We start from the raw sequence: 19967 nt of genomic DNA on the forward strand, positions 1-19967 counted from the left end.
CGCGTATCAATGGGCGGCCTCCCTTCCGTTCGATCAGAAATCGATTCACCAGACAACGAGCCGCTCGCGGATGAAAGACTTTTTTTAACCGATTATCTCTTGTCCGAATCTCGCGTTTTCCTTTTTTTTTTTTTTTTTTTTTAAATCCTTTTCCTTGGATTTTGCTTGGAAAAAAAAAAGGAAAGAAAAAAATTACAGCTATCGATCAAGCAATACCTTCGAATAATTAATTACCTACCTTATTTAATTCTTCCACGATTATTTCCGTACAGAAGAGAAAGTAATAATCTAAATTATATGAAATTAAATCGCTCAATCAAATCGTCTTCAAAAATATTAAATATTATCCTCCTAACCTTATCCCTTCTCTCTCTCTCTCTCTCTCTCTCTCTCTCTCTCTCTCTCTCTCTCTCTCTCTCTCTCTCTCTCTCTCTCTCTCTCTCTCTCTCTCTCTCTCTCTCTCTCTCTATCGCTATCGCTCTTTCTCTCTTTCGCTATCGCTCGTTCTCGCTCTCTCTCTCTTTCGCTTTCGCTCTCTCTCTCTCTCTCTCTCTCTCTCTCTCTCTCTCTCTCTCGCTCGCTCGCTCTCTCTCTCTCTCTCTCTCTCTCTCTCTCTCTCTCTCTCTCTCGAATAGCAATCGATCGAAAAGCGAAAAAGGAATAACAGAAAGAGAAAAAGAAACGAATTAACCGTGGAAAGAAATTAATAAAACACGAAACGAAAGGGGGTGGGTGGTGATGGTGGATCCGGTTCCGTTCCTTCCGTTGAATGCAACGAGAGGACAATGGAATGGGCCGAGAAATGGAAGGAGTGCCGATTAAACTGACTATATATAAAACTGATAACCGGGAGAGAGAGAGAGAGAGAGAGAGAAAGGAGAGGGGAAATTGTGCATTTTCTCAACCTCGAAATGATTGAAACCTCGGTTTAAAAGCGGGTTTTAAGCGGGTTTCATCAAATAAGCGGGATAAATTACATCGTTCCTCCTGCTCGGTTCAATGGATAGAGATAAGAAAGGTCGAGGGAGGAGAGAAAAGGGAAGGGGGGGGGGGGTGGATGGTGTGTATTGTCTGCGAATGCAATTGGGGGGAGGGAGGGAGGGTTTGTAAGATCGATCTCTCGGCCGGGGTATAATATCTGCTTGCATAACAGGGATGCATGCACCCAAGCGCCGACGTTTGCCCTCTTGATCCCTTCTTCTGGGATGGGAGCACGTTGAGCTGCTTGGGGAGGGGATGGATGTACCTTTGGTTGCCGCACGTTCGAAAATTTCCATTTTTCTTCCCTCGAGCAATATTCGAGCGAGTATTTGACGCTGTAATAAAAATTTGGAGAAATTAACACGATGATTTTCGTTTTCGAGAGTTTATAAGAGAAAATTCGAATGATCGATTAATCGATCGAGGATTGAAGAATTTTAAGCGCGATGATTGATAACGTTCCATAAAATCGAAGAATTTAGAAAGTTGAATTTTTCCAGATCGGAAAATTTTATTCCACTCGTCAAATATATTTCGTGGAATTCTAATGAAGAATGAGAAAAAAAAATTACCATCTCAAAAAATTATGATATTATAATTGAGATTCGTGTTGTGATATGAACGATCCTCGAGCAAAACGGAAACGAAGAATAATTCAAAAGGGGGAACATTCTGTGTTGCAAGTATTCCATTCCAAGTTCAAAAAAATTTGTCTCGAATCTATTCCACTAAATGAGAGATTAAAAGCGGATAATATTTGATATAATATATTAATTTGATAATATTTCATTCGAACTGTTGATTGTATTCCTATCTCACGGAATAGGCGGACAATTTAAACTATCGTAGGAAATTCTACTCCAAATATTCCGAGAAATTTACGTAACCGAATGGTGAGCCGATCTACCAGCAACGCTATTCCGTGCACTAATTAAGAGGTTAGGTAGACGCGCGGCGAGGTGAATGGGCGGAATTATTTTTAATCTAAATTAAACGAGGAACCGGATGGATATCAGCGACGATGCGATCAAAAATTTTCGGATTTATCGAAAGATTCGGCTTATAATTCCTGTGGAACGAAGTAAATTTCCACGGCCTCGAAGTTAAATTGGATCTTTGGGAATGTAATCGCATGGATCCGTCCGCTGTGTGGCACTCGTGACTCTCAGAAATGCAATTTGAGGATCTCGGCTCTTGGCCTATTTCGAGACTAATTTTCTTTGTATTTGTCCATTGCAAATATGAATCTTTAGATATTTAAGTAGGTTTTGAGAAAGATCCTCAAAATTTCCTATTTTTATCCATTCTTTCGTTGAATATATATCTTCCAAGTGAATTATTTATGTAAAATAGTGCCAAAACAATTACAGGAATATCGCGTAATCCATTCTCTCCACCACAAATTTATTGTAAAACTTTCTCCTGAATCGTTCCATATACGTGTTTTTCCCATTTCGTCCTTCTTATCGTTCGACGACACGTACATAACCTATATTTCGATTACATCACGAGACGTTGATGATACGATCATGCATAACTCGATTTCGCAAGGATAATTAAAATTTTAGCGATTAAAACGAGAGAGAATAGCGCAAGGATGGAAAAGGAAGGCGCGATACGATTGCATAACGGAGACTGATGCATTCCGACAAGTCTAGTTACTTTTGCGCAACGATTTTAAATTCCCTATTGTCTATGCGCGGTCGGTAATTACCCAACGTCTTGCGCGGGAATTTGAAATGCTTTAGAATGGTTCCAGTCATTTTATCGGCCAACGTATTAAGTGTTGTACAATGTTATACCTGTCTAGCCACTCCTGATTTCATTACGAACGATAATTAATCGCTTTTTGCGTAGTAGATTGATAACAGGATGTGATCATTTTCGATCGGATCTATATTATATCGTTCATCGAAAATTAATTTTAATTAACGTAATATCGTGAATTTGAAAGAATAATGGATGGTTTATATTTAAAAAGATCAATAATTTTGTGTATCTTCATATTTATAATAATAAAATGACAAAAGATGATATTTTTATTAAATTAATAAGATATTTAAAACAAAAAGTAAACAAATGTTCCTTTTTATATTGAAAAATGTAAAATATTTTAAAAAAAATCTATCGATATTCTCACGGTACGTTTAATTGCAACGACCCATTTTAATAGCGGTCGCGCAAAAATAAAATTAAATATTTTGAAATTTATAATACCGTGGAAATTCTGGATTTTACGTATAATGAATTATGCATTTTTGTGATAAAATTCGATCGGGAGGGAAATAATTAAAATTTTTATATTTCTGGCATGGTAATACCATTTCGTTCAATTTTTAGGGAGAAAACGCAATCAGCCTCCTTTGAAATTCAATTTTCAACGGGAAGGACGTAACTATCCCCAAAGTATTTAAGCGTAATTATAAGAGAACAAAACGGAATGAAGGTATTTCACATGGAGGAAATGATATCCTGATTTATTTAAACTTTATTTGACTATCCAAAATTCCTTTCGAAAAATACACTGGATTATCCCTATTATTTTTATAATTTTGCATAATTCGTATAATTTTTTCTTTTAACGGTAAATAATAAAGATTCCAAACGCAGAATCGCAGATTTTATACACATTTAAATCGTTATATATTTTACGTCATTATAATCACGCAGTTACAAAAAAATTAAAAATTTTATTCATCAAAACTTCACCAAAAAAATAGAGAAAATTACACCATTGAAATCCTTTTTTGTTTCATTCCGATATTTTCATCGGTTGCCGAGATACAAGGATTTAAAGTTCGTCAAAACGATGCAAAAATTATGAACGAGTTCTTCACCTAGTGACCTACATTTTTTCCTAGAAATGTATATGCATATGTTTCTTGGAATTGCGTCTGGTCTGAAGTTAGGGATAAATCAATGAGACAAAGTGCGAGCGAAAGATCCGAGTAATCGAAGTAAGAGCGAAGATAGTAAATGTTTAAAAATTACCTTTTCCTTTACACGACGAAATCTCCGGAACCAAAAGTCGTATTGAAATGAATGAAAATGCGTTTTAAAGTAAAAACTTTTGCGCTTCCAACGATCGTCGATTCGTTAACCGGAAGTCATTATCTTCGGAGTTACAGCGGTTCAAAGTTTTCCTAATTTTCAATAGTATTTCTAACGATTAAAAATTATCCTCTTCTTTACACGATAATATCTCGGGAACGGGAAGTCGTATCAGGATAAATGAAAATGCGTTTTAAAGTACAAACTTCTGCGCTTCCAACGATCGTCGATTCGTTAACCGGAAGTCATTATCTTCGGAGTTACAGCGGTTCAAAGTTTTCCTAATTTCAATAAGAATCGTAATCGAGTGTTAAGTTAAATTACGCGATAGATGAGCCGCATCTAGGGATATTCTCGTCTCACTTTAGCTCGAGGAAGCGCATAACCTCAAATTTTTAGACACCTGTAGCCAACCAATATATTCAAACGTATTATAATACGAAAGGGAAGAAGACGGAAAGGAGCATACTGTTCCTCGACCGAAATAACGACTCTCTCAAGGAAGTCTTCTGCCTTTTGCGTTCGAGTTCGACGTTGGCAGATCATTATGGCTTGATTTGTGCGCCCCAGATACCCAAAAGCAAGCCGCTCTTTATCGCGGTATAAACACGCCACCGGGGATAAAGCATCAAATCTAGAATCATCGCCAGATTTTCCGCGAAGGAAAATCCTTTCAAAAATTTCTTACTACCTTTCCGGAGGAAATCAATCTTTCTCCCGAGACCCATAACCTCAAAAAATTAACGGCACGATATATCACTTCGTAAATAGAAACGATCTTACAATTTCAAGATTATTACACTCTTTTATATATATATATTTCGATTCAATCTATTTTTTCCTTTAAATTATTACAATATATATATAATTAAATTTATAATGAATTCAAGCACGCAAAAAGAAATTATGGCGGAAACAATCATACAAACACAATCATAACCTCAAAAAATTAATGGCACGATATATCACTTCGTAAATAGAAACGATCTTACGATTTCAAGATTATTACACTCTTTTATATATATATATATATATATATATATTTCTAAATAATTCGATTCAATCTATTTTTTCCTTTAAATTATTACAATATATATATATAATTAAATTTATAATGAATTCAAGCACGCAAAAAGAAATTACGGCGGAAACAATCATACAAACATGACCATAACCTCAAAAAATTAATGGCACGATATATCACTTCGTAAATAGAAACGATCTTACAATTTCAAGATTATTACACTCTTTTATATATATATATTTCTAAATAATTCGATTCAATCTATTTTTTCCTTTAAATTATTACAATATATATATATAATTAAATTTATAATGAATTCAAGCATGCAAAAAGAAATTACGGCGGAAACAATCATACAAACACGACCATAACCTCAAAAAATTAATGGCACGATATATCACTTCGTAAATAGAAACGATCTTACAATTTCAAGATTATTACACTCAGATATATATTTCTAAATAATTCGATTCAATCTATTTTTTCCTTTAAATTATTACAATATGTATATAATTAAATTTATAATGAATTCAAGCACGCAAAAAGAAATTACAGCGGAAACAATCATACAAACACGTTGCAGGAAACGCGAAGAAAAATCCCTGGAGCTCGTGCAATAATAATATCGAGAATCACGCGGCAATAAACCTTTCCACGAAGGAAGGAAAGAAAGATTTCCCCGATGCCGTTTCCCAACGGTTAAACTCTCGACCCGAAAGACGATTCCTCGATACGTTATGAAGGTCTCCTCTCGGCTCGACGAATATCGATCGATCCGTCCATCACTTTCCACGATACGAATGCCTTCTCTCCGCCTTCCTCTCCCGCCAACTTTCCAAGACAGATCTAAAGGGAGGGGGGAGTGGTATCTCTCTGGTCAGGTTAGTCAACGGATCCCATGGCATGCGATGGATAATAAGATTCGATATTTTTTGTTCCTCATTTTCGAATTCTTTTTTTTTTTACTCGCGTATTTATGCAGAAGAATAGTGTATAAATATAAATTATCGCACGAAGAATTCGTAGTATCTTTCGATGAATGGAAATTTTTCAAAGTATTATTATTTTCCTTTATCTACGAGGAGATATATCGGAATTTCCAAGAGAACTTCAATTACCATGTATCCAATCGTTTGTTTTCAAAGATAGCCTGGTGTAATCGTCGTCGCGTCTAATTATCGTAATTATCTTTAATTCCCTCGTTCAAAATCCTTTCTCATTCTACGTGATAAATTATCCCGTGTTAAAGAATAAAAACAATCGGATTCGCGATTAAATGAAAAAAAATCTTCGCTGGATCGAAACTGGAGGGAATTGAGAACGTTGACAACAATTATTAAAACTTTCCACGAAAAAAAAACAAATATCGCAAAAAAAAGAAAAATCGAGCGAGAAAGCACTCGCTCATCAACGCGATTTGTCAAATAGCGGATAATAAATCCCCTCCCTCCCCCTCGTCATCAATTTCAAACGCGTCCAACGGACGAGCCATAAAACGTAAACCGGCCGACTGTATTTTTACGCCTCGAGTTGTCGAGCAACCATTCGAGAGAGAGAAAAGAGAAAAATGGAAACGATATCAAACATTCGGTAACGAGCGAGCGATAATGCATTCGCATCCGTTTCAGAGAGAGAGAGAGGAGCGCGCACCGGAAACGGGTCACCTGTCCAGACCGTTTCCAGCTTCCGTGTCACCTCTGTCGATGCAAGTTTCGCGTTTCTGGCCAACGTTTTACCGGCGGAACGAGCAATTAATCCTGCACGATTCTGTCGGCCCAGATTAATCCTTTTATTTGATTCAGAAAGGGAGGAAGGGAGATTTTTAATGATCGAGCGGAGGCTCCCTCTTCAACATCCTAAAATTTAATAATAATGGAGTTGTAATGTGTATTGGGTTGGCAACTAAGTAATCACGGATTTTTTTTAGAAAATCAAAGACAATTTTTTCACGGAACTAAATAACTTTGTTCTGTAATGTGTTTTGCCCATTTTGATTAATGACCTTTTGTCATCTTTCAGGCAGCATCGTAATCCCACGTTCGTAAAACTTGTGGTTTTTATTAGCGAAAAAGTGAATCGGGTATGATTTGATATCATCATAGTTATTGAAAATTTTTACCATTCGAGGAGTTTTGTAAAGATCGAAACGAAAAGTAATCGGATGGTGCAAGGTGAGGACTATACGGTGGATGTGGCGAAACGTCCCAACCAAGCTCCAATAATTTTTGCCGAGTGACCAAAGATGCGCGTGGCCTTGCATCGTCACGATGGAATGCAACACCTTTTCGATTTGTCAATTCGGTCCGCTTTTCTTCAACCGCATTGTTTAATTTCGTCAGTTGTTCGATGTAGACGACAGAATTGATCGTTCGGTTGGGTGGTAAGAGTTCAAAATAGACGATTCCTTCGTAATCCCACCAAACTGATAACGAAACCTTCTTTCGACGAATACCAGCTTTCGATGTCTTTCGAGCTGGTTCACGTGGCCTGCTCCACCATCTTTTCCGCTTGATATTGTCGTAAACAACCCATTTTTCATCGCCAGTTATCAATCGTTTTAAAAATGGACCGTTTTCATTACGTTTCTTTAGCAAATCGCAGCTTTTAACGCGTTGCGTTAAATGCTTTTCTTTCGGTTCGCGAGGAACCCATGTATCGAGTTTTCGAACATAGCCAAGTTGTTTTAAGCGGTTTTCGATGCATGTATGCGATACATGAAGCAATCTCACGAGTTGTACTGTAACGATCCGAATCGATTATCGCTTTGATTAGATCGTCAACTTCAACTGGACGACCAGAGCGTTTTTCGTCTTCGAGCGAAAAATCACCAGAACGAAATTTGTCGAACCAATTTTCAAAGACACTGCCGTTCTTTTAAGGCTTCGTCGCCTTAAAACAGCGCGTAACTTTTTGTGAGCTTGCGATGCGTTTTTCCCTTTGTTCCTTTTGATTTTCCATTTTTCAACGCCAAACGAAAACTACAGCTGAATTGCCAACTATCAAATAAGAAAATGTGTTTTACATTTCGACTACGCCAGAAAACCTAAAAATTCAACTGAAGCCATCTATGAAATCCGCAATTACTTTGCCAACCCAATACATTCCTCAAAGTTCAAAGTATGGAATATAAGCTACGATTTTGCTCTTCGATTCTCGAATTCTCGTCGATTGATTTTCAATCGAGTTAAGAAAATCAAGTTTTCTTGTATAACTTGAGATGATATAATTGGAAGAGAAATTATACACAAAATTTCTTGAATTATTCTAAAAAAATACTTAAAAGAGAAGCTCGATATCTCCTCAAAAAAGAAATGACAAAAGAAATCGCCGAAAGAAGAGGTTCTCGTGTAACAAGAAAAGAAGAAGAAGAAGAAGAATAAAGAGAAGTAGCGACTTGTAGCCATGGTCGGTGAACTTAGCACACACTCCATAGAGTGGAGCGGCAGACTGCTTCCGGTAATGAAACTCGACGTGAAGAGGAAGTTCGGAAAGAGAGAAGGGACGCGGCCAGCCAGCCAGCCAGCCAGCCAGCCAGCCAGCCACGCACGTGGGGACGTTGAACGTGGGCTCTAAGGGATGCTGGAGGGGATGCAGGAGGTTGAGGTCGCATTGATTTTGTCTAGACAGGGTGGAGACTAGCTGTGGTATCGTCCTTCGCTCACCGCGTTGATATTCCGCCATCCACCGGGCTCGGTGCACGCACCACCTGCACTCCCCTTTTATTATCCGAAACCCAGAAACGCCGCCAGTCTCTCCCCGCCCACGTGTCTCGCCTCGTCGTGTTTCGATCTCATCGGTGTTTCCTTTTTCTTATTCTTAAATCTTCCTCCAAATTTTTTCCCTTCTTTCCTCAGATCGGATGTTCTTTTACGAAGGAGTCAAAGAAGTGTTGAGAGCACGCGAGTGAGAGGTGAAATTTAGTTAGAAAGTGAAAGGGTTTCGCTCGGTGAGAGATAGCATCTTTGAAAAGAGTGGAGTGGAAGGAGGTGTGAGAGGATCTCGATGGCTGGATTTGGCTGGATCATGGATCCGATGGAGTTTCTGGACGCGTTCCGGTACGTTTAAACGTCGAGCTGGTGATTCTTTCATTCTTGTCGACTTGTAATAATAATATATATAATTATAATAATTATTGTTACACGGTTCACTTAAACTTCGACTTGTAATAATAATATATATAATTATAATAATTATCGTTGCACGATTCACTTAAAATTCTTGATATTCGATTACTTGAACTTTCCTTTCTTTTTTTTTCGTCTAGGATAGGCAAAGTTAAATTAGATGAATTTTCGTTGATAATAAAATTGCATCGTGTTGCGTAATAATTAATTAAGATTCTTGGACAGGAGTGAAGAAACGAAAAAAGAAAAGAATTGCCATTTACTTCAAATTGCATTGGGGAGATATGCGAGAATCAACGTGTTAATTACCATAATATTCTATACGTTTTTACATACCGATACGAACAAAAAAAAAAAAAAGAAACGTACAAAGTAATTCCACGGGGAGTAATTCCATCGTTTAAACAACTCTTACTTGACAGCTCGAAAAATACAGGTGATTTATGAGAAGAAGTAATTAAAACGGACGTCTAGCCGGTTGAATTGTAACGTGTATTTTATCAACGAATCGGCCGGCTAACGAGCCGAGGCTCGTTAAGCGTCGCGCTAATTGAGAATACAAAGAATACAGGATGTTGCATGGAAAAAACAGAAATAACGTTCCTAGAAAAATCGATATAACGTCGATATAAATCGTTCGATCGTCGACGTTCCCTCGATTGACGCGTTGCTTTGAAAAAAAAAAAAAAGGAAAAAAAGGAAAAACGTAGAGAGGGAGGGAGAGAAACTAGATCTCTATTGTCGCGGTATATTTGGTGAAAAGAGGTGAAAACGATAGGGAGAAAAATGGAGTGGAGGATCGAAATAACGTTTGACGAGTCATTGGCGAAATATTAGTGATAAATATCCGTCACATCGATATCCAAGTGATATCGTACGCTTTTTCCAGCAAACGAGAATATTTAATTGTCGATTCTTTCACTTTCTTCCTTTTTTTCCCTAGTCTCATAGTGGAAATTTTTGTCCTAGTTCCTTTTCTAGTTACCTGTTATTCTAGGTATTTAGTTGGTTAGTTATATTTCCTTCTTTCCTTCTTTTTGACTTTTGTTTCTTTATTGTTGTTTTTTTTACAGTTCCTTTTCTCCTAATTCTTGCTGGACTGAAATGAAAAATTCGAATCGATTAAAATTTTATTTGAAATCTTGCATTCTTTTCACTTTTGATCGACTCGACAAAGATTAAGGAAAAGGACAACATGATCGATATCGCGTAACGAAAGGACGATTATAAATTGTAAAAAATGCTTATTGCTCGCTCTCTTCTTTCTTCCATCATATATAAATCTTTCGGCCAAGAATAGGACCAATTATTCTCGGTTAAAAAACTTGGGACGGATCCGCACTTTTCCCTTCGGGATGAGAAAAATCTTCGAGTTCATTAGTATTCATTAAAACATCGCAAGCAGCGTAAGCTCATTAGAGATATAAGTTATGAGGTCCTCTCTCTCTCTCTCTCTCTCTCTTCTCCAAAGTCTTCTCCACGCTACATTCAATAATTATCCCGGCGAAGAAACGAAGCTGCCTAGTTCCCTGCCTAGTGGAAAACTCGGACTAATGGCGGCCACCTTGAAAGAAAAAAAATTCGGTCTCAGAATTAAGAATTCCGACTCTTTCCATATTCCTCTTTATATATATATAATATAAGTAATTTAATAAAAAAAGAAAAAATTGTTTTAATATCAATGTTAATGAAAAATTATTGTCCTTTCATTGCAGGGACCCCCTCGACCCCAATAATGCCAGGGGGGACACCTGGGACCCCATCTTCTAAAACCAAGGTAAACATAATAAATTTTCTTTTCCAAATATTCTTTTTCCACTCATAAATAAATATATCGTACGTAAGGGAAAAATATTTATCTGTTATTTTTTTCTTTCCTTTCTTTCGTAACGTATTGTAATAAAAATTTCAAAAAAATTTTCCCTTGAGAGAAATTCATTAAAATCAGACTTTTTTTTTTTTCAAGTAAGTAAATTTTCCCTATGAAACAACGTAGAAGTAGAGAAAAAAAGATTTTTCGATCGATCGAATTCATTCAATACTCTATAAACAGAGAATCGATACTATTATTTTCCAGGACAAGATAATGATGAGAACAAAGGTCGTGGTAGCTCTGTATCCTTTTCGAGCGATCGAGGGTGGCGATTTATCCCTCGAAAAGGTAAGAAAAAAATCCATTTCTATTTTTCTCTCCCGAAATTGGCGAAAAAGAAACGCAAACACACACACACACACACACACACACACACACACACACACACACACACACACACACAGAGAGAGAGAGAGAGAGAGAGAGAGAGAGAGAGAGAGAGAGAGAGAGAGAGAGAGAGAGAGAGAGAGAGAGAGAGAGAGAGAGAGAGAGAGAGAGAGAGAGAGAGAGAATTCACAATATCGACTCGTTTATCCGGGTGGAATGAGATTCATAAAGTTTGAAAGCGTATCAAATATTTTATACGCGATTAAACGAGCGTAAAAGGATCGATGTCCGGTATCGTTTAACAGCCGCTTTCACAATGCAGTTTTAATTGCATCGCGGAATACCTGAAACCACGATAATTTCTCATTGGAACGGAAATCCAAATCAAATATAAAAACAAATGACAGCCGATATTCGATTGTAAATGAGTCTTCTCTCAATATTTTTTCCGAAATTCTGCCGAACACTCTCCGATAATTATAACTATATAAAACGTATCGTTTGGAAAAAGAAAATGATAAAGAGAATAAAATTTGCTTTAAAAGTGGATAAAGAATAAGAAAATATGAATTTAATCGATGAACTTGAAAAAATTTCGTCAAACTAAAATATTAAATAGGTATAGATTTGAATAAAATGACGCCGCGAGTAATCGAGTCGTGTTATGTATCGATGGAAAAATAAAAAAGAATTACATTCGTCGTACGTTGTTTCGAATCACATTCGAACGGATAGAATCGAATCGTAGAAAACAAAATTGTACATATTGCACGAATCGTATCATATTAAGTATTATCATAAAAACTCGTATTATAACCGAATTAAACATACTGTATTGTATGGAATAGAACTACATAAATTACGCTGTTTGAGTAGAATCGAATCAAAACTGTATTATATCAATCTTGATTGAATCATGTCGAACATTTCTCCATCGTATCGCGGACTAAATTACATTAATATTCTTACCGTGATAAATCGATCTGATTTGTATATCTATACTACCTCATATCGATTCAACAAATCGAATCATGAATATACAATAAAATATGTAATAAAATACAAAATTCGATCAAAAATTGAGCCACTAGAAAGTTGAATTTCAATTTCTAAAAATTTTTCAATTTTTTTCGTCAAAATATAGTACAATTAGCGCTAAATTTTCGTAAAAATTTTATGGTTTATATTAATAAAGTTGATCAGTTCGGTTCCTATGATGTTTGTTATTACTAATTTCTCTTTTTCATCTTTTCTAATTCTTCTAATCTTATTTATATTTATATTTATATTTATATTGGCTTTCTATGCAATTCTATTTCTATTTTTTTATAGAGAAAAATAAACTAACAATAATCAACAATTCTGTTTTTATCATAGAAACCAATTCTTCGATAATTCCGATCTATATAACTACATTTAAATTATATTTATATTTACATAATAAATAATAAATAAAATTAAAATTAATTCATTTCTAATATTCATAATTGAGAAAAAATCGATTAACGAATTAAATTATTAATTCGATTGCTCGATCGCACAACGCGTAGGAGTCACACCAAATTTCCAAGTTCCTAACCTAACTTTCGCTCAGCTGAGTCCTGCGGTCGGATAACAGTTCTCGGTAATGTCTCGCGTCGATCATATTATCATTGACATAGGTAACAGCATCACCAGCATTCCGCGGATGATGGTTATCCTCTAATATGCAGAGAAACCTCGAATCCTATTAACACTTGGATTCAACAGCGCATGCCAGTTCATCGGATGCTTAATTAACTATGGTTTTAGCAATTTTTGAATGTAATCTGAATAGTGATATTTTGGAGAAAAATATTTTAAATATTTCTTGCTCGAATTTCTAAACTATCGTGTGAAACAAATTAATAATTTTAACTTTAACATCAATAACCGAATAGTCAAGTAATAAGTTGTTACTCGAAATTGAAAAATTTTTAATTTTCGAAAGTTTTAATCGTAAAAATTATGTCGTTTCATTTACGAGTGTCAAAATCATTTTTTATTATTATTAATTATTTATTATTATTTTTTATAATTATCAAAACCGTGTTATTTTTTTGTCAAAGTCATTTAAGAATCATAATTAATATTATTTAAATCATTCGAATTCATCAACTTCGAGTCAGATAATTTCATCTTATATCGTAAATATATAAAAATACATTATTTTACGTTTCAGGGAGCAGAGTATGAAGTGCTAGATGATTCTCAGGAACATTGGTGGAAAGTGAAAGATGAACATGGGTATGTAAAGGTTTTTATATCTATTAGAGAACAGTTTGAATTGGAATCTGGAAAAAAAATTATTTTTTAATTTATTTCGAATAAAATCATTGATTAATTTCATTTTGAATCCAAATTCCAAATTAATAGTAACTATTATGCAAATTTTTACGCTAATGTAATCAGGATTATATTGTTACGTTACATCTTGGCAACTTGCATTCTCGGCGATCAAGTGTTTTTAAAAGCTTAAGTTCCTCTCTTCCTCGATGACTACTTAATGCAGCCAAAAGCGGATTAAGGCTTTGAGTTCATTGGCTGGTCGATTCGACTCGTAAATGTTATAAAAAGAAGCTTGCCAAAAAAACAAGAAAAAAAGATGTAATATATACATACATATATATATATATATATATATATATTGCACTTTATTATTACATTGTTACATTGTTAATTCAAATGAAACAAAAGAATATATTTTTTTGTTTGAATACTTACATCATAATATGAAAGAAAAAATGATTAATTATAACTTCTAATTTTTTTTTCAGATCCATTGGTTACATTCCCAGCAACTATGTCAAAGAAAAAGAACTCTTGGGCCTTCAAAAATATGAGTAAATATATGAAGAAGATTTTATTTAAAACAAATTTACATTTTCTTAATGTTATATAATGATTAAAATATAAATCTTAAAATCTTATAGATGGTATGTGGGCGATATGTCTAGACAACGTGCGGAATCATTACTTAAGCAAGAAGATAAAGAAGGATGCTTTGTTGTACGTAATTCGTCTACCAAAGGACTGTACACGCTTTCCCTCTATACGAAAGTGTAAGTATTTTCACTTATATCATCATTATACTTTATTATAGGAAAAGGTCAATAAGAAAATACTATTGTAGCCCACATCCTCATGTGAAACATTATCACATCAAGCAAAATACCAGAGGAGAATTTTATCTATCTGAGAAACATTGCTGTGGTTCAATACCCGACCTGGTTAATTATCACAGACATAATAGCGGTGGATTAGCTAGTCGATTGAAAACTAGCCCTTGTGATCGCCCTGTACCACCAACTGCTGGCCTCAGTCATGGTTTGTAATTTTTTTGAGATCAAATTTTTAAAAAAGAATCTTTATTTTTATTTCAATTCGTTACAAAGCAAACTAGTATTTTTTTTTAAAAAGTTATAATTGCTCTTTGATTTGCAGATAAATGGGAAATTGATCCAGCAGAATTGCATTTATTAGAAGAACTTGGTTCGGGACAGTTTGGAGTAGTGCGAAGAGGAAAATGGCGTGGATCTATAGACGTTGCTGTAAAAATGATGAAAGAAGGCACAATGTCTGAAGATGATTTTATAGAAGAAGCTAAAGTGATGACGTGAGTTAATGATTAATTCAAATTTTTAATATGAAAATATTCAGTAAACAAATGAAAGATTGAATAATAAATGTCAAATTGTTTTTCTCCAGGAAACTTCAACATCAGAATTTGGTTCAATTATATGGTGTTTGCAGTAAAGATAGACCAATATACATTGTTACTGAATACATGCGACATGGATCTTTGCTCAACTACCTCCGTCGTAACGAAGCAACTCTAGGAGCAAATGTTGGTCTTCTTTTAGATATGTGCATACAAGTAAAGTTCATTTTTAAATGTCAATTTTTACTCATTCATTTGTTACAGCAATTAATACCAATTAATAATTACAGGTTTGCAAAGGCATGGCTTATCTGGAAAGGCATAATTATATTCATAGAGATCTTGCTGCACGCAATTGTTTAGTTGGTTCAGAAAATGTAGTAAAAGTTGCAGACTTTGGATTGGCAAGGTAAAAATTTTCTACAATATAAAATTATTAATTTATATTTAGTATTTAAAAATTTTATAATTTTATAATTTTGTTTTAGGTATGTATTGGATGATCAATATACTAGTAGTGGAGGCACCAAATTTCCAATCAAATGGGCACCTCCAGAAGTGTTGAACTACACTCGCTTCAGCTCAAAATCAGATGTCTGGGCTTATGGAGTACTCATGTGGGAAGTATTTACATGCGGAAAAATGCCTTATGGACGTCTAAAAAACACTGAGGTCGTGGAAAGAGTGCAACGAGGTATCATATTAGAAAGACCTAAAGCCTGTTTCAAAGAAGTTTATGAGGTTAGTCAAAACTAAATCAATTCTATTCAACATATTCAAGATATATACTTAATATAAATATAAAGGAATTATTTTGATATTAATATAACACATTTATAATAAAATCCTATGCGTATTTAGGTAATGCGAAAATGTTGGGCCCATTGCCCAGAAGTACGACCCTCTTTCCGCGTACTGAAGGAACAGCTAATAAGCGTGTCTCAAGGTCTGCTCAATGATTGACTCAACCTTCTACGGTGTATGCGCCTATCGTCGCCTTCGAATCGATCAATACAGGCGGCAAAATCTCCATCTCTTGAGCGATCTCCCTCGATATTACCATCTTCTAATTCGTCGTCATCTTATAATTCAGCAACATTACCGTCATCGCGTAAAACACGTGCACCCGCCTCTTTACCGCCCTCGGTCGATTTTCTACATCTCTCGTCATCCACGTGCAAAACGAAGAAAGAAGGGTCATCCTCACCGAGTACACCTGGCCACCAACCTAGTCAACCATCATCAAGCTCGTCAAACGTCTGTGACATTTGCAGTTCCTACGGACACCCGTGGATTGAAATTTGCAAGGCGATACGAGCCACTAAAGGCAAATAAAAAGTTGTGTGTGTGTCCCGAAAGTATGTGTGTCGATTTCAACGATTGTATTAACGCAAGCTTACAAAACAGCAGAAGAGAAAAACCGAACAAAAAAAAATTAATATTAACACAACATTATTTGATCCTGCATTATTGCAAAACTCTTCCACTATCCTGTATTATCCCTTATCTCTATCCTTCTACTATTCTTTATCTCTTCCCTATCCAATTAATCCCAACTACCCGAGATCTTTACTATAGATATTTTAAATGTTTTTTTTTCTCAATGAACAAAAAAAATGATCCGAGTGCGTGATATTATTATGTATTTCTCGGATATTAGGTTTTTCAATCATTCTTTCAATTCCTAACTATTCCCTCGTCCACCATGAGTTTCAGAGTATCTGTTCCATGCAACGATACGAATGCATTTACAAATAGAACAGTAGTATTTATTAATTATCCTTTAAACAGGATATAATAGTAAGTTGTGATTTTTCTGTAGACATGTACTGTCCTTTTGTTATCAACTTTTTAACAAGAACAGTAAACGTAACTTCACAAATGAGAAACATTATTTCTGCTTGATAAGTGAATTTAATAAATGAATGTCTCACTTGTGTATTATATACTATGACAATTTAATAAAATAGAATAAAGAAAAATAAAATCTTGTTTTTAATATTATTTGCAAATATTTGAAATATCTTTTTAAGATTCCTTTAATAATCCTTTTAAATATTTTATATTTTCATATTATATCTTGTTTTTTCCATCTTCCTTTAATTAAAAATTTATTTTTCTTTTGGTATACATTTGTTCAAATTTTTTATCATTGTACAAACAAACAATAAAAGGATTTTTAAGGAAAATAAAAGTGACAAACTAAGTCTGAAAATAAATTAAATTTTAACTTAATTATATAATTTTATATAGAATATATTACTTTATTTTCAGAGCAATGAAAATATAAAATATTAATAATAATAAAAATAAATAAAATATATCTTAAATTTATTTACTTTATTGACTTAACATCTATTACCATAACCATCATTATTATATTAATTATATATATATCTTACAAATTATATATCCTATTTAAAACAATAATTTTTTTATAAATTTAATTATCTAAAAATTTTTATTTAAAAAATGAATCAATAATAATTAATAATGATATATATTTAGAAAGAGGATTTTGCATGAAATAAATGTAATTTTTAAAAATCTTATGAATATGCATTTAGAAATATGTATTTTTTATCATTAACTCTTATAAATTTAGAACAAACTCTAACCAAAAATAATTTGATTTAAATTTATAATTCTTTATAATTTCTATCTATATACAAATCAAATATAATTTTTATAACTATCTAGTAAAAATTTAAAAATATAAAATATCAAAATAGTATTTAACAACAATTTAAAGATTTGAATTTAATTAATAAACAAAAAATCTGAATATAATCAAGAGAAAGAAATAAATATATAAATTTTTTTCATTTGATACTCAATTCCAATTGATTCCATTAGTTTCTGAAACAAAGAAAGCTACAAAAAATTAGTAAATTTTAACAAATTATAATGATTTCCAAATTGAACTTAATGGATATAATAAAATGAATATAAATAGAATTTAATTTCTATATATACTAATTAAATTTTTTTTTCCCTATGTAAAAAAAATCTGATGTATAAAAAAATTTAAAAGTTTTTATAGAAAATGTAAACAAAATTTTTAATTAATAATTAAACAAAATTTAATAATTAATATAATAATTATAAATTATAACATAAATTATACATAAATAATAATTATAATAATTGAATAACTAATTCAATAAAATGAGAATAAAAAAATTCTTCAATATAAAAATATATCTTTTTTCAATATAAAAATTTAAATTTTACCTCTTCTTTATAAAATGTAGAATATCATTATGGTATCCATATTGAAATTTTTTCTCCATAAAATAGTCTCAATAGTCTCAATAATCAGCTACTTATCTACAAAAAAAAATTATATCTTTAAAATAAATGTATAAAATATATAAGATTAAAATTGATATTAAAATAAAACACTCTAATTTTAAAATTTATTAAAATTTATTAAAATACTATTTTAAAAATTTATAATACAAAACTACTATACTATAAGATATACATAATAAAAAGTGACAAATATAAGAAAATTATATTATAAAATATATAAAATTAATCAATATACAGAAAATAAAATAATTTTGATAAAAAAATAAAATAATTAATTAAATAAAAAATTTTATGTTAAAAAAATATGATTTATAAGTTATTTATGACTCTAATTATTAAACAAATGAATAAAAAAAAATAATTTAATCATCAATAAATTTTTAATCAAGATAAAAAACATATATTAACATATATTACACACTAATATATGAACAATGAAAAATAATCATGGTAATAAATATCACACAATAAAAAAATAAGAGTACATATTTGGCATTATCAAATTTGAAAATTCATCAAATTTGATACGAATGCGGATTTTTTATTTTTTTATAGATTATACACTAAGAAACATTTTATATTTTGAACATGACATAAACAAAATATAAAAATAAATATAACATAAATAATAGAATTGAATTGACTAATTTCGTTATGTTTAAAAAGTTTAAAAAATAAATGTGTAGTAAAAGTAAAAAGTAAATCAAAAAAAAAATTATCGAAGAACACAATATTACTATTACTGCAATTTATACATTCTGAAAATATAATGAAATAATATACACAGTTTTCAATATTACATTATTTTACATTGAATCGTCGTATGTGATATAAAGATGGTAAAATAATCAGAATATTCAAATTCCTACGATACAAAAAAATGCAAGTCTGTACCTTGTTTTGTAACAACTTCCTATTCATTCATGAAAGGGATGAAATATATTAACGCTCATAAATAGAATGCAAAATTGTTACACTCGCGAATAAATATATATAGTATAAATAAAAAATTAAAAATAAAACGCATATAAATTGATGAAATATATGTATTTTAAATTATATTCGAAATTCGATACGAATAAATTCTCCGTCCACACTACGCAGCAGTCGAAGCGAAACTGGCAAGCCTTTTCCCACTCGATAAACATTGCTCGGCGGGCAAGGTCGACAACAAGCAGCGACAGATTAATGACGATATAAATTATTATCTGTAAACTTCAAGTGAATATATTTCAAATTATGAAATTTTTAAATATTTTAATTTTTAATTTTTTTAAACTTTAATATCTTTTTTTAATCTTTGTTAATTTTAATATATATAACATAATTTATAAAATATATAATATATAATATTTTATATTATTATAATTTATTAAATTCTTAATAAATCTCAATAATTTAAAATCTTATATATATATATATTTATAAAATTATTTATTACTATTATTTATTATTTCTAATTTGAATGAAAAAAATATTAAATTCAATTTATAAATTTTTATTTTATTTAATAAATTTTCTGAATATATAACAATCAATATATTTTTATATGTTTTTAAAAATTTACTACATTATAAATAGTGAAAAAATAAA

General features: G+C 32.3%; 1 protein-coding gene and 1 long non-coding RNA gene across 9 annotated transcripts in view; one reads left to right on the plus strand and one right to left on the minus strand.

Moving 5' to 3' along the window:
- The window catches only part of LOC410649 (tyrosine-protein kinase Btk29A), a 155072-nt gene extending 138026 nt beyond the window's left edge, over nt 1-17046 (plus strand). For 3 of the 6 annotated variants that reach the window (XM_026445794.1, XM_026445793.1, XM_026445798.1), the window contains 11 exons: nt 10896-10957; nt 11258-11341; nt 13581-13645; nt 14176-14241; nt 14332-14460; nt 14532-14725; nt 14843-15014; nt 15107-15275; nt 15350-15468; nt 15548-15800; nt 15921-17046. In XM_026445794.1, coding sequence (XP_026301579.1) covers nt 10896-10957; nt 11258-11341; nt 13581-13645; nt 14176-14241; nt 14332-14460; nt 14532-14725; nt 14843-15014; nt 15107-15275; nt 15350-15468; nt 15548-15800; nt 15921-16022 — 1415 coding nt within the window. In that variant the 3' untranslated portion in view covers nt 16023-17046. Of the gene's footprint in view, nt 1-9016; nt 9112-10895; nt 10958-11257; nt 11342-13580; nt 13646-14175; nt 14242-14331; nt 14461-14531; nt 14726-14842; nt 15015-15106; nt 15276-15349; nt 15469-15547; nt 15801-15920 lie in introns of those variants that run through there. The other 3 variants (XM_026445796.1, XM_026445795.1, XM_026445797.1) reach the window with 2 other exon arrangements.
- On the minus strand, nt 627-19506 carry LOC102656292. Of its 3 annotated transcripts, none has more exons than XR_001705833.2 (4): nt 19269-19506; nt 18294-18389; nt 10166-10744; nt 627-1316 (listed from the first exon to the last, which is right to left on the minus strand). It is a non-coding gene; the product is annotated as an uncharacterized LOC102656292 (long non-coding RNA). The 3 variants fall into 3 exon arrangements; XR_003306303.1 differs by lacking the exon at nt 627-1316 and adding an exon at nt 6738-6912; XR_003306302.1 differs by lacking the exon at nt 627-1316 and having other exon boundaries at nt 8890-10744.
- Between the last annotated feature and the right edge of the window lie 461 nt (nt 19507-19967).

The sequence above is a fragment of the Apis mellifera genome, linkage group LG16 (genome assembly GCF_003254395.2).
Source record: "Apis mellifera strain DH4 linkage group LG16, Amel_HAv3.1, whole genome shotgun sequence".
NCBI classification, from domain to species: domain Eukaryota; kingdom Metazoa; phylum Arthropoda; class Insecta; order Hymenoptera; family Apidae; genus Apis; species Apis mellifera.